A 14,789-nucleotide genomic window follows, 5' to 3' on the forward strand; every position below is an offset into this window, starting at 1 on the left:
GGGTCTAGGCCCGAAACGTCAGCTTTCCTGCTCCTCTGATGCTGCTTGGCCTGCTGTGTTCATCCAGCTCTACACCTTGTTATCCCTTTCTCAAATGTCAAGCTGCCCATTTTATAAGTTACAATCCACCCCACCTCTTTAGCATGTGCCACACAAACTAAATCACTTGAGCTTCCAGAAGAAGGGGATATATATCTGTATATATTTCCATGCTATTCTTAACCTGTCTATGCTATGGCTGCCAAGATTGTCTTGTTGGGTCTTTTTATTTTATTATCTATCCTGATGGACTTCTAACAAGCAACATGGTCAACAAATGTAACTTGTTGCATGAGGAAATCAGTTCAAGATTAGCCTAGCATCTCATAATGATGGGCAGATCAGGGATACATGAAGGACCCAATAGTGAAGCAGCCCATCCTGAACTCTTTCCAACATTTCCATTACCCCAAATTCTGGCACATTTAGGAACAGATGAAATTCCTTTTAACAGGTTTCAAATTGTCGAGTAATGGTTGTTTTAATGTTAATTTGTAATATAAACTAACAACACTAAGGTCTAATGGAATTTCTCTTAATTGACGGCATACTTAATTGATGTTTGCATGTATTTATTTAGCAGTTTTCACAGCCTCAGGACAACTGTAGATGTTTCACTAACCCAGAAATTCTTTTGTGATATGCTGTCTTTGCTGTTGTGCAGTCAATTTATATGCAGCGATCTCCCACAGAACAGCAGTACAATATGTGAACAGGTGTTGGTTGACAGGACAAATGTTGCCCATGATATTGGGATATTTCTAACTTCTAGACTTGAACTGCAAGGAAGAAATAGCCTAGATTGTCTACGAAGGCTACAAAATCCCTTAATTTATCAATGGATAGAACCCCTAAGCAAACAAAGCTGATGCAAGCATGAAGTACATTTGCAAAATTGACACCAAGTGAAATACCTGAATGTATATGGTTTCAATGGCTTCTTTGTAAACAAGGATTTCTTAAACACCTGTAATTACAAAACAAACATTTTAATAGAAGAAATTGACTCTGCACCATTCAGGGGGGATTTTCTTCAAAAGAGAATTTACAGTATTTCCTCCTGAATTTCTTTACTACTCTTCACTTCCTACTTGATATGAAATCCTATTTTTGACATATTTGCTGGTGTACATTTCAGGTCATTTTAGCCTTTTCTAATCTTTCCAGCCCCTTCCCTCCCAATGTTCTTCATCCTATTCAGAAAGATTAGTACTCATTCTCAAAATAATTTCTCACTTGTCTAGCCCACCCAGCAAGTCCCTCTCTGCTCAATTCTCCTGATAGTGAAGTATTTTAATGATTAAGATTTAACCTCCTGAATCCATAGCCTTGATCCCACCTCCTGTCTTCACAATTGTTCTGCATCCAGCTTGACGTCAGTGTTAGTAATCACTGATGTCCCCATAACACACTGTGAACTTCGATTACGATTCATGTTGTTTATTCAAAGCCCAAATAGGATGTATTAATTTAGCTCAACTAACCAAATCTGCTCCTGTTGTTTGAGGCATTGCCAAGAGGTTAGACTGCTTCCAAAAACATGCTGCTCACCTCTCCATTTCCAGGTGAATCTCCATTTCCAAAGGTACTTGCCACTATCAAAACCAGTGACTCCTGACTCAGGTCATTCAGATCATAATCATCCATGCAGACAACCTGATAATAAAGAACATTGCATCCAAACAACCATTAGGACCATCCTGGATGAATACATGACTTTACAACAAGGCAGCTCTTTAAACTATCTTACAATGGAATGCTCTAAATGAGTTCTTGCAGTTTTGTAGATTTAGCAGTGAAATGACTGAAGCAAACAGGGAAAGGAACAAGGTGCATTGGGAAATGTTGTGAAAGGGGGCTCTACAAATGCAACCATGCCTTTCTTCCTTTTGTTTACCTTGACATTGAAGGCGCCGTTGAACAAGGTGCGCAGCTTTTTGGCAAAGGTTTCTGACTTTCCTGTTTCTGTTGCGTACAGGATTGTTGCCTTTGTCCTTTTGGCCATGGTCTTTCGCATCAGAATGGAGCTGAACAGTGCTGCCCTGGAAGGAAAGCAACATCATTTAATCTTTAACAATTGGCTAATGTCTCTAAAGGAGCTGAAGTTGCTTCAATTCTGTTGCAAGTACATTTAAGAAGTTTGCAAAGATAACACCAAATGAAGAAGAGGTGTTACTGAATCATTGGGGTTTAGAAGCTCATAAACCACTGAAGGAGAGGTGGAAGGTTGAACAGCCGAAAGAGGCAAGATTTCAGATCTTAGGAACAAATACGTTTTTACAAAATATTGTGTAGGGAGTTTTGATTGGAAGACAGTCGGAGCAAAGGAAAGCTGGGGAAAATTCATTTGAAGAAGACAGAATATTTCTGATGCACTTACGTCGCTAGATGTTTGAATTGGATCTCATTCTTCTTTGGTCTCCGGCTTTCATCATGCCAGACATGTGTTTTCCATGCATCAACCTGCGATTAGAGGACATGGACAGGTGGTTAGATTAAGTGATACTGTCTCAAAGCTGGATGTTTTGGTTTCTCTGCAATTTGCAGTTACAGACAGAGAACAGAGAGAGCCCCTCAAGTTTATTCCAACATTCATTAGGATCATGGCTCATTTTTAACTTCAACTCTGCTTTCACACTGCATCGCGGTAGCCCTTAATTCCCTTTGTGTCCAAAAGTAAGATAACTTAAGTCTTAAATATGTACAACAACTGAGCATCCACCCTAGTATGGATTGAATTCATTTTTAATGATCCTTGTCAAAACTTTGGATCATCACACAACAGTGCTCCAATCCCCGAATCCAGAGTGCACTGACATCCCATTTCTGGCTGGAATGATGATTGAGAGTAAGAATCTTGGCTTATTGCTTTCCTTCTTAACCTGTGGAGAGCAACTATATAGGATTTTTCCTACTAGAACCACATGTCAGTGATACTGGAACCACTGAGACCAGCTAGGGAATAGTGGAAATTCACTGTTTCATTGGCTGTATTTTACAAAACCTTTCGCCAACACTTCACAATTTCCCTTTACAGTTTAGGAAGCTTGGTTGGCTTGGACGAGTTGGGCCGAAGGGCCTGTTTCTGTGCTTTGTACCTCTATGACTGTATGAGAATTGGGCCCCTGACCTTTGAATTTTATCACAGGGAAGGAGTTACCTGATAATAAAAGAAAGGGCTGAGGATGTAGTTCAGAATCTCCTGATGGAACACTCGTGTGATGCTTCCAGAAATGGGTGGGACAAGCCAGACCCAGTCACCTGGGCAGCCTCCCCTGAGCCGAAACTCGTTCTCCATGTGCTTCATGAAGGACTCTGCGGCTGTGTGGTGGTCCATAATCGTCACATTCTTTTTCTGGAACAAAAAAATTGCACCATGCTCAAAACTCAAGGCTGTGGGAACTTCTAGTGAATGAATGGAAAATCAGATGGCATGTGACAAACCTACAGGTGAAGTTGATGTACTGATACCAAACCCTGGGAGCTACCTTTAAGATGACATGACTTATTTTGTATATTAACACCTAGAGCAATGAAGGGGCTACTATATGAATTGGTCAATAGTGGTTTGGGGGAATTTGCATCATCTACTTTCATGATGCAAAGCATTGTCTCTGAAGACAAATGTTAAACACTTTGGGTTGTGTGATATCAGGTCAAGGGAAAATGTAGGAATTTGGCAGTTTTCTTTGGAAAAGTTCATGCTTTTGAAGGGAATCATGGATTTCCTTCTCTTCTACTCACAATGTCTGTGTTGTCAATCACTGTGTAATTGTTTCTCCCTATTTCTGTATGGCTCTTCTAGTATTTTCCACTAGAAAAGCCACCAGGGAATACTGGTTCCAATTTTTTCTGAATCTGGACCTTTAATCAGGAGAACATAGTGGAATGTACCCTAAAGAAATGATCCAAGTTCTAATTTTAAGTCAATTTTGCTTCTGGATCAGCCTCAGCGAAATCCCACTAAAAGGTGAAATGCTCATAAGCTTTATTAATTGAATAGCTTTGCTATTAAGTGGTGAAAAATTGTAATATTCTAAAAGGTTACTGAATCATTTTGTTAATAGGACAGCAGTCTGGATAGAGTGTCCTGAATGTGTCAAGTTTGCATGTATCTGAAATGGCAACATGCTGCTTTTAAAATAAAATTGTCTTGAAGTTCATCATCTTTATTCTCTTCTCACCTGGAAGCTGTGCAGCACAGCAATATTGATCTCCACCACCGCTTGGTCTTTCCACAGAGACGCCAGATTGTTTGTTTCTAATCCCATCTTCTTACCAATTTCCTGTGTTCCAACAAAAAGGAATTCATTTTGACCAAATGTGAAAAAAGAGAACCTTGCAAATACTTCAACTTTTTACATTGATTGCCTAACTAATGTACAAAGAGGTCACATTTAGTCATGTATTTTAACAACTTTTGCTAACTGTTCCTGACAATTTTGCAATGTGAACATCATTCACTTCTGACCCCTTACTTAGTTGTAAGGCATTTTGTCTGCATCTCATGATCTCTTTCCTGCTGAGCTCCATGTTTGCCTTCTCTCTGCATCTTTACTCCACTGCAGTCAAAATAGAGTCTTTGCCTCCTCCTCCTACTCACACTTTCCTGCTGTCTCAAACCAATCTGGCTCTCTCTTTCTCCCTCTCTCTCTCTCTCATGCTTTCTTTCTTTCCCAAGAATTTTTGAAAACTTAAGCCAGACTTAATCTGACCTTTAATGAATCTCATCTTGTTTCGTACTCATTTTAACTTTGCTGAAGCTCTTTACTTTGGGTCTTGAATAAGAGGCTGTGACTCAAATTGAAAACTGGAGGAGGATGCTCTGTATTCAGTTGCTGACTGGTATATGGGCAACTACCGGAGGCCTGAGTTTAAAATCGGTAGTATTTCCTGTAATAAGGGGAGCTTGATTTTAGACAGGCTATAGTGGGTGCACGAGGGAAAGAGCTCAATAATGATGGTTTATTTCTTAACTGTTTCATTTTAAGCTTCTTTATCATACACAATCACTTAGCAGTTTACAGAAATCAAATGAGATAAAGTACCCTTTTAAATTGACTATCATAAAATGTTCTTATGTAGCTGATGGATCAAAGCTAACTTGGGCGCCATACCTCCAGTGCATTGTATCGCTGAACATCACAGAAGTCTCGAACACCAATCTCAGAGCTCATGTACCAGCCATTGAAAGGACACCCAGGAAACTCCAGACCCCCAACTTCCAGCAGCATGTTGGCCACAGCAGGTAGAGCATACCACTTGAGACCCATTTCCTTAAACCAATCAAACCTGCAGGTACAAGCAGAAGTATTAGTCATGTGAATCATTGCATTGTGGCATATTAAACCAGTCTATGATCTACCTATTCTACAGGTAGATGGGCATACGGAGGTGGGTTGGAATTATAGATTTGGGACCATGGTATAGATAAATTTTTGGAAGTTTGACAGTTGAACCTACCTTGGGTGCTCAATTTCTACTTCAAGAATGAGCTCTGGTGGAATCTCAAAAACTTCTGGATCCTGACCATTGGCCTGAATGACTAAAGGAAGCACATCGAAGCGACCAAAACGGGGGGTCCAGCCAAGGTCAATGCACACCTGAAAATAAGATAGATACAACTCTTTTTTAATGCTGAGCAATATCTTGCAGTAGCCTATAAAGAACATTTGGCCAAAGCTACATAACGTTAACATTATACATCTGGCCCATTAGAAATCATTCTTTCTTTGTAGGCAAACAGCCACAATGGACAGTAAAGGCTTTGGTATCAACCAAAAAAGATTAAAGATGGGAAAATGGAGTTGAGTTATAGATCAGCCATAAATTAACCGAACAGAAGAACAGGGTTGAGGGCTGAATAGCCTGCTAAAAAAATGGAAACTAAAGCAATAATGCTATGGTGAACAATAGAAAGCAGATGTAGTTTAGTATTGCTTTAACATGGTATTTTGCTGCATTATTGAAGACGTGGGGATTGTACAGCATTCAGTGGGGGAATCCTGTCCATACACATTGTGGTAGAATGAACATATGAATCGTAGAATGCTGTAGCATCAAACAAGGCTATTTGGCCCATTGCGCCTGTGACTCCACTTTGAAGGAACTAGACAATTCATCCAACATTTTTGATCTTTTCCTACAGCCCTGCAGTATTTTTCATTTTAATTGTTTATCTAATTTCCTTCTTTCAATTAATTATAGGATCCCAAGGGTAATTTTTGTGAGAACATAACAATATTTGAATTTTATGAAAAACAAATGATCTAACGAAGCCTGCCTTTTTTTGGTAGATCTGAACACCTTCTATTCTTTTACACCATCTCCTGCACTCTGGGCTCTCACTGCAAGATGATCTTGTTGTCCCATATTGTTTATTTATCTATTTCAATGGGTTTTCCTGTAAACTTACTTCACAACTAAAGTGTCTGTTGTTTAAAAGCCACTGTCCCAATCTTTCCTTATTTCTAACATCTTCAGTTTTAACTCAAATCTGCCAACCCATTCCATTTGCTAGAGAGAATTCTCAGTCTGACCTCCACTCACCACCCCTCCACTTCTTATAAGTTAGATTAGTTCTTATTGATTGGATGATCTTGTGATCATCATTTGCTAATGGAGTTATGAATCAATGGGAGCAGATTTCGAAGGGCTGAAGATGACTTTAAGTTCCTTGTCTGACTGTGACATATGTGTGGCCTTCTTAGCAACTTACTGCAATGACAGAAAGTAAACTTCATCTATTGGACATAATGCCAGACACTGCAAAGAGCTTCATAGTTTACCTGTGTGAATGCAACTCCAGCTGGATCTCCAATGATAGAGCCATCGGGTAACTGGTACCCTGCATAACGGACTATCTGGCTGTTCCAAATTCTGAAGTCATGTTTTCCGTCAGTCCTTTGAGGGAAGATGGTGATGGTGGATCTACAGAATAAAATTATCCAGTGAGTGGAAGAAAAATAAAAATTTTTCCTTTATTACAAAATGAGTACATTTTAACTGTCCTGCATTGCCTGTAAGGCACTTTGCAAAGTCCTTTAAGGCTCTATATAAACTCATTTTTTCATGCGATTATTATTGAGATTTGGTATTCTTGCATTTGTGTCCTGATGTCTGCAAGATAGAGAGCCCTTGACAACAAGTATCTTTTCTCGACATTATTCAAGTTCTGTACCACTAGGAGTGATTAATAATGTATGTTTTAGCTCCCCAGCATTAACACAGGGTCATTTTAAGGACAATGTTAGGTATTCTAAACAAACAGAATGAGAATGCTTCCTGGCTCCTACCTTAAGTTTCCATCATTGGTTGCATACTTGATGTGGGTGCACATGTGCTCAAACATCTCCTTCGCAGTGGTGCATTTCCGAGCGTCAAACACCTGCAGAGACACAGACGTAGATGTCAGATGTTGATGGGGGTTTCATTTGCCAGGGGAAAAGAAACGAAGAACTTTGGGAGTAACCGTGAGAAAGGGAAGGCTACCTACATGGAGATTAGACCATTGGATGCGGCCAATGCACCGAGGGGCATTGCGCCAGGCTTGCTTGGTTGCGAACACCAGTTCCTCGTAGGTCAGATCGTATGTGCCCGTCCTTGTGATGCTTTTGGTAACCTCCTCGATTCGGGCCAGGTGCTCCTCGATTCTGGGGCTAGGAGTGGGAAGAGGAAGATCAGTGTGATTAACCCAGAGGCTTGTCCCAATCCCAACACTTATACTGACAGGTCATGTAAGAACACAACGTGCATCTGATCTGATAAGCAAGTTTCTGGAACATATTTCATGTGGTATTCCTGTAAAATGAATTTGAAATCTCCAGGTAGATAAGAAAAATGCCTTTATAAATTGGTCAAACCTTACAGAACCAGTGCAGGTTCCACCGGAATAGAGTCTTAAGTGCCCTGTCATGTTGCCTGTACACGGTGGCCACAGGGTCTCAGCCCTGCACGTCCCCATCGATCGGGGGAAATCAGGAGATAAATTACCAGTACCCAGGAGAGAGGTGACTCCATGCATTGAGAATAACGCTGCACTTACCTTTTGAAGGATTCGTAATATTGCTTGATGAAGTCTATTGCCTGAGGCAGGATTTCCTCTGGTGGTACAGGCTTGTCTCGGGTTTGTCTGGTCATGGCTTTCGGGGTCATTAGAGCACCCCTGCAGGAGGAAGACTGGCACGGCATGTTCTAAAGCAGACAGTGAGGGTAAGATGTAGGTTCACATCATATTCATGCAAACAAAATCTTTTCAAATATTGTGATTTGGTTCTACATTTCTCTTCTCAAACAGGGATTAGGACCTGTTACTTGTTTTTGTGTAGAGTTGATCTTTAATGTACATTAAAAAAATTACTTTCAATTGACAATGGACTGTCCCATGGGTGAAGATGAATATCTTTAGCCCCCAGTTTAACTTTTTTTTTCACAACAGATGCAGGATTTAGTTAAGCAGAGGACGGCTATGTTGACAATGTCTAGCCCAGTACTGGGTGAAGGAAGTTTGAACGGTTCTTACCCTGACTGCTTTTTGATGCAGGGTATCCTGCAAGATGCTCCCATTCTCCATGTTCGTCAATTTCACAAACTTAGGGGCATAAGGACAACGCATGGGTCCTTTCGCGGGAATTGGCTATTGGCAAATAATAGACACAAGAAACACAATCAGTTGGTGTAAATAATCAGAGTGCAGCCACAACCCTTAATTTAGAAAGCAGGACATTTAATATTACAATAATTAGAAAGTAATTGATTTAAATAAAATATCTTTTCTGTATAAACACACAAGACTATTCTAAAGAAACAAATTTATAACATGAAAAAAATCTAAATCTGTTCATACAGCCTGCCCCTGAGAATTCTTGCAGTGCCGGTTGTAATGGAACAGATAGTTTTAAAAGTAATTGCATGACATTAAAACGGGGATTGAATTACGAATTCGTTCTCTGGTCTATATATCTCTCCTCTCCTGTTTGTTTCGAAAATTATACTTTTTCCCGAATTGGAACTGTCTGGAATAAGCAAAAATAGAAATCGCTGGAGAGCTGAAGAAGTCATGCTAACTCGAAACGTGAACTCTTATCTCCTACCAAGACCTGCTGAGTTTCTCCAGCAATTTCTGTGCTTGTTTGTATTAACATTTCTAGCATCCTTAGTTCTTTGTTTTATTATAGTCTGGGATGTGGAGCCATTATGAGTATTGTGAATATTTTGTAATAAATCCCTTCTGTCTTATGAACTCAGGCCCAGAAGCGTCAGGGATAAATATCAATAAGCTGGGCAGTGCAGAAATATACCTTAAAATGCAGTCTATTTTCAGTTACCTACATCTAAAATTGCTAATTTCTAAAAATTTGAATTCTGATGCTGTCACTTATCATTTCAATTAGTCGGTATTAAAAGAGTTTTCATACGAATTAGGTCCATTTGAAGTGAGTCCGAACTGGGCGCTATTTGCGAACGAAATTTCTGTTTTGCATCAAACCCAGCAACAAGTTATCACTCACCTCAGGGCCCGCTCTGTCAGTCTTAAAGTTCGGAATACGTCCATTGGCAAGGCTGGAGAGAGAATCATATAAGATCGTTATCTCAAACGACAGGGTCTTTGCCATTCTGAGCACACTTTTCTGTGATTATGTGATTTTTTTAAATAAAAAGCAGAGTTTATCTGAGAGGCGCCTGTTTGGTTAACTCAGAGGGGGCACAATGTTTTAAACAAGAGAAATGGTTCGTTAAAATATCGGTTTTTAGTTTATTTTCGTTCAGCCCAGGTCGTTTCGTGAGCTGTGAGTCACTAATTTATCAAATAATTCGATAAACAATAAAAACTGCAGCTGTTCAGAGAAACGCGTTAACGGTAGTTCACTCCCACTCGCTCCCAGAGTTTGTTTTAACAGCTGATAGCTCAGCGTGTGCCCATGAAACACATTGCCTAAATCAAAATAAACAAAGGTGGGGAACTGGTGCTCTAATAATTAGAACGATTTTAAATATTTATTCCTGGGTATAAAAACATTCTAAATGTGCAAACCTACAACATATAAAAACTCAAATCTATTGCCCCCTGTCTCGTCAACACCTGCAGTCACATTTGTAACAAGTTAACAGTTTTAAAAGTAACTTATCAGGACCAGGGTTTAGCATCTCTTGTGGCTATAGCGAGGAGCGCTGTCTTTACAAACTAAGTTCTCTTAAACAGGGTTCAGGACTGTTCTTAAGTTGAATTTAAAACTGTACCTTTTTTCTTTGCTGGTGTCAATTTCATTGTTGTTCAGGTCCACTGTCGACTTCGCTCCGTGATCATATTTGCCCTTGTACCTGGGTCTTTGTAGAAAAGTCCAAGGACACAGCATCTTGCTTCGATTTCTCTTTTATTCTATTTCCCAAAACGAAAGAGGCTTTGCTTTTGATATCCTCTCCTTTAACGAACGAGAAACGAAACGTTCAACAACGACAAGCAACAGCAACAAAACAGAGAATGTCTTGCACCGCTAAAGTTGTGCCTTCAAAGTTCAGTGCTGGTATCACTGACTCCAACTGTATAGAGGTCGCCACTGGTGCCGCCTTTTTATGCTTGAGACGTCCCAAGAGTAACACCTTCCTTTATGCAAAACATGGCCAGACCGGTGAACTGCAATTCAGGAAAATCCCCAGCTTTATTTACAAGCTTCCTGGCTAAAAAAATGTTAGACCGTCACCGATTGCAACAGACTCCGCGTCACGGCAACATTTCAGTGCAGTCCGAATGAGTGGGCACCTTTCCCTAGCTCAGCCTGTGTAAGCAGACCTCCCCCTTCTCTCTTAGCGCCCTGACATCATACACGGCTACCCGTGTTTTCCTCGAAAATAACTTAATATTCTCGGAAAGACGTTCAGATCTCAAAGCCTCTAGAACTCCAGCGCTCCCAGCTGGTTCCGACTCAGTTGTCACCTGAGTACACAGACCTCTTTTTGCTGATTCTGGTGCCAGGGTTGAGGGACAGTGGCACCTTCTCCCACCTCCCGCTCGGTGAACATTAAAGATTGCCTGACACCTATTTTGTAGGGTAGAGTTCCCAGATAACACTGCAGAAACTCTGCAGGTCTGGCAGCACCTCTGGACAGAGAGAGAGAGAGAGAGAAACACTGTTAATATTACAGGTTATAAACACAGAAAGTGCTGGAGAAACTCAGCAGGTCTGACAGCATTTGTGGAGAGAAAGCAGGGCCCATGTTTCCAGTCTAGCAAATCTCTTCCTCTGAATTAGCAGGTTCTGCTGAGTTTCTCTAGGGCTCTCGGTTATTGTTTCGGATTTTCAGCAGCTGTAATTCTTTGTTTTTTGTTTAGAATTCCCAGATGCCTGGCCAGCGTTCACTGCCCAAATCAATGCCATCAAAAGCTTTCTGTTTAGTGGGATCTTGATGTGTACCCAATGCCTGTCCACTTGCTGACAGAGCAGCAGCCACATTCTCTTGAATGTAATTTGTTGTCACTGAGTTGCTTGGGAAGATGAGGGAGCATTGGCTACACAGACTCAAGTTTTTCTCCACTTGCCTAAATGTGCACATTACCCAATCACAATGGCAAAGCAGCCACTTACAGGACTGTTCCAAGTGATACTTTGTGTGCCCCTCTCGTCCTGTTGCTGGGGAAATGCCTCACTGGAAATTTTCCCTTTACCTGACAGTCTGACTGAGAACAAGTGTGGATTAGTCATGGTTTGCAGATCTAATGAGAAAGCAGCCTATATACACCAGTGTAAAAGAACAAGCACAATCACTGAAAATCATTGCAGTTTTACAATGAATTGACTTGAGTGCAACACCTCTGCAATGTTAAATCACTTAATAAACTAAATAGTGTCTAAACCAATTTTTTTATTTATTCATGGGATGAAGGACGTTGCTAGCTAGGCCAGCATTTATTGCCCATCCCACTTGCCCAGAGAGCAGTTAAGAGTCAACCACATTGCTGTGGGTCTAGAGTCACATATAGATCAGAATAGGTAAAGGTGGCACTTTCCTTCCCTAAAGGACATTAGTGAACCAGATGCGGTTTTTCCTGAATTTGATATTCTTAGGCTAAAGTTTGAAATACAAAAATAGTATTTCCTCCTTATCCCTATACATCCGCTTCATTTTTGAAGGCAGAACCTGTACAAACACCATGCATTGGTGCCTTGCTCATGCTCATTCTTTAAGAGTAGCTTCGGACAATGAGCACAAAGTGTACTTTCTCCTGATCCTTCAGCCGTATGTCTCAGCAGTACCGCACTTCCCCTCACTTCCCACTTGGAACGACCACTCCAATCTCCTCTGGAGATCAGATACTTCAGGGAACCCAGGCTGACGTGTGAGTTTCATGGTTAGTTTTAATCCTGAGGACAGGGAGTGCAATCATTGGAAAATGAGGCACGGAATCCAGAGCCTGATTATTGCATGTTGCAATGAAGCAATGAGATTGTGTTTCTGTGTGTACAGAACAATGGGCACTGTGACAGGATTTAGAAATCTTTTAAATATGTTCAGTCAGATGGGTAAAAGTGAACGGTGGGTAGTGCAGAATAAATGCCCCTAGCCCGACCCAAAAGTACATTTAGTACTGTGGTCCTTCCAGAGATATCTGACCATTGGGAACTCCTTCCGGTCCTCTACTGATGTTATCTTGCCAATATTGCGCATGTCCCAGTGACCAGATTGAAATGAGAAGCTCTAAATTTTAGCAGTGCCGTGGTGGAAAGAAACAGGAAAGTGGTGCACTGTTTCATGTCAGTAATAGTTGAGGATGGATTGACAACAAGGAAGGAGTTCAAAGTGGGGTGTAGCCATAAAATTACATTCTTTAGACAAAGAGAAGGCAGTGGAAATCTATAACTTTCTCTTCCTAAAAACTGTTGAGGCTGTTGGCCAATTGAAAAATGTCAGAGCTGAGGTCGACAAATATTTGTTCGACCTAAGTGTGATGGGTTATAGAGCAATGCCAGTGAGGTGGAATTATGGTACAGGCCACCCCTGATTTAATTAGCTGACAGAACAAACTTTATGGGCTGAATGGCCTTCCTCTGTTGCTATGTTTCTATGCAACAGAGGCCCTTGCCTATGGAGGGGAATCAGACCTGCAATCTCCTTCTGTCCCATTCCTCTGACTTTCCCGCAGGATATGAGGTTTGGCTGAATCACCCTTCAAACATCAACAACACTGATGTACTGAATACAGGCTGCATTTATTCTCCACTTGCCAATTTCCTCCTTTCTACTGTGTCTCTGTAGAATCTTTGATTGTGTTCCAGCTTAATGGGTGAGCCTTCCTACCTCTGAGATGGCAGGTTGTGGGTTCAAACTCTGGGGACTGCAATATCTGATCTAGAGTCTGTCGTAAGTGAGTGTTCTGCTGTTAGAGGTGCTGTCTCTCAGATGAGTTGTAAAACTAAAGCCCCAACTGGTTTCTCAGATGTAAAAATCCCAACGTGCCATTGAGAAAAAGTAGTCATGTTACCCCTGGTGTCCTAGGCAATAGTTATCTCTCAATGAACATCACTAATTTGAAATTTCTAGTCTGGTGTTATGTATTTGGCAGCTTGCTGAGACACTTCCTATATTACAACAGCCCAAAGGACTACTTCATGGGCCTTACAACACTTTAGAATGTCCTGAGGTTGTGATAGACACGAGCAAAATGGAAATCTTCTTTCCTTTTGGTCTCAGGCACATCACAGCTGATTCTAATTCTACTACTTATATAATTTCCATTAGGGATCATGAGTCTCGGGAATACTACTTAATTGGGATATTTCCTAATCCAGGTTCAGGATGAATGATTCACATTTATCCCTGCTCTAACTTGAGATCATTTAATTTTGTTTAGACAGCAGATTCAAACCGGAATCTACCTGGTCATTGTCGTATAGCTGATAAATTTGACAGCCACAATGAAAAATATAGCCTTGGTTATAAAGGAATACATTTTTCAAATATAGTTGTTCACCACAATGTGGGGGCCACTGGTAAGATCAACACCTGATGCTTATCTTTAATGGTCCTTGGGAACATGGAGGGGAGCCGTCTTATTGAACATTGTAGTTGATATGGCAATGGGATACCCACATTGATGTTGTAGAGAGGGAGGTCCAGGACTGTGACCTAGTGAGTGACCATAATAAAGAGCACTTCAAGTTTCCTGGTTATATATTTGGTTAATTTGTCTGTGAATGATATTTTAATAAATTACATTTTATTTTCAATTATCCTTCCCAACTTTGGTGTTACAATTCAGCTGGTAATTCAGATGGATGACTCACATTGTAACTTGATTCTGCCCAAGTTACCCAAGAGAAGAGCAAACCTTTTGCTCTGTTGAAAACCCCTGTGAGTGTAGCTCTTCAGATGGGATGCTGCTGTGAGTTCCTGTCGGCTTTCTGGAGAGACACTATAGATCATACTGTTCAAGAAAGGATAGGAAGCTCTTCTAGCCTCTGAGCCAACATACCCATCTCCACGAGAATAAATAAACAGAAATAGTATCATTTGCTTTCTGTGGGATCTTCCTGTGTGCAAAAGTGATCGCCAGAGATTGCCCACATAGCAATGTCAGCTGTGAATAGCTTCTGATGTGGTGAGTAGCATTGTGTAAGTCCATCTTATTTCTTTGCCAAATCCTAAACAAGATCGTGTTGAATTTGAAGCATGGGTCAAATGTGTAGCTATAGTGTTGGATGTTTCTGTTACCGAGTAACTAAAATGAATTGAAGTCCTGAGGATGAAAATATGGG

General features: G+C 40.7%; 1 protein-coding gene across 1 annotated transcript in view; it reads right to left on the reverse strand.

Annotated features, from left to right (window-relative positions):
- LOC109927199 (nitric oxide synthase, inducible) overlaps positions 1 to 10,602 on the reverse strand; it is a 19,156-nt gene extending 8,554 nt beyond the window's left edge. The window contains exons 1-15 of the mRNA XM_020527138.2: positions 10,279 to 10,602; positions 9,549 to 9,600; positions 8,561 to 8,674; positions 8,084 to 8,232; positions 7,535 to 7,697; positions 7,335 to 7,426; positions 6,828 to 6,969; positions 5,503 to 5,642; positions 5,157 to 5,331; positions 4,224 to 4,325; positions 3,200 to 3,394; positions 2,420 to 2,502; positions 1,937 to 2,081; positions 1,591 to 1,695; positions 954 to 1,006 (exon numbers count right to left, since the gene is read on the reverse strand). Coding sequence (XP_020382727.1) covers positions 954 to 1,006; positions 1,591 to 1,695; positions 1,937 to 2,081; positions 2,420 to 2,502; positions 3,200 to 3,394; positions 4,224 to 4,325; positions 5,157 to 5,331; positions 5,503 to 5,642; positions 6,828 to 6,969; positions 7,335 to 7,426; positions 7,535 to 7,697; positions 8,084 to 8,232; positions 8,561 to 8,674; positions 9,549 to 9,600; positions 10,279 to 10,394 — 1,826 coding nt within the window. The 5' untranslated portion in view covers positions 10,395 to 10,602. The remainder of the gene's footprint in view (positions 1 to 953; positions 1,007 to 1,590; positions 1,696 to 1,936; positions 2,082 to 2,419; positions 2,503 to 3,199; positions 3,395 to 4,223; positions 4,326 to 5,156; positions 5,332 to 5,502; positions 5,643 to 6,827; positions 6,970 to 7,334; positions 7,427 to 7,534; positions 7,698 to 8,083; positions 8,233 to 8,560; positions 8,675 to 9,548; positions 9,601 to 10,278) is intronic.
- Between the last annotated feature and the right edge of the window lie 4,187 nt (positions 10,603 to 14,789).

Source organism: Rhincodon typus, chromosome 26, assembly GCF_021869965.1.
Source record: "Rhincodon typus isolate 14 chromosome 26, sRhiTyp1.1, whole genome shotgun sequence".
Lineage (NCBI taxonomy): Eukaryota > Metazoa > Chordata > Chondrichthyes > Orectolobiformes > Rhincodontidae > Rhincodon > Rhincodon typus.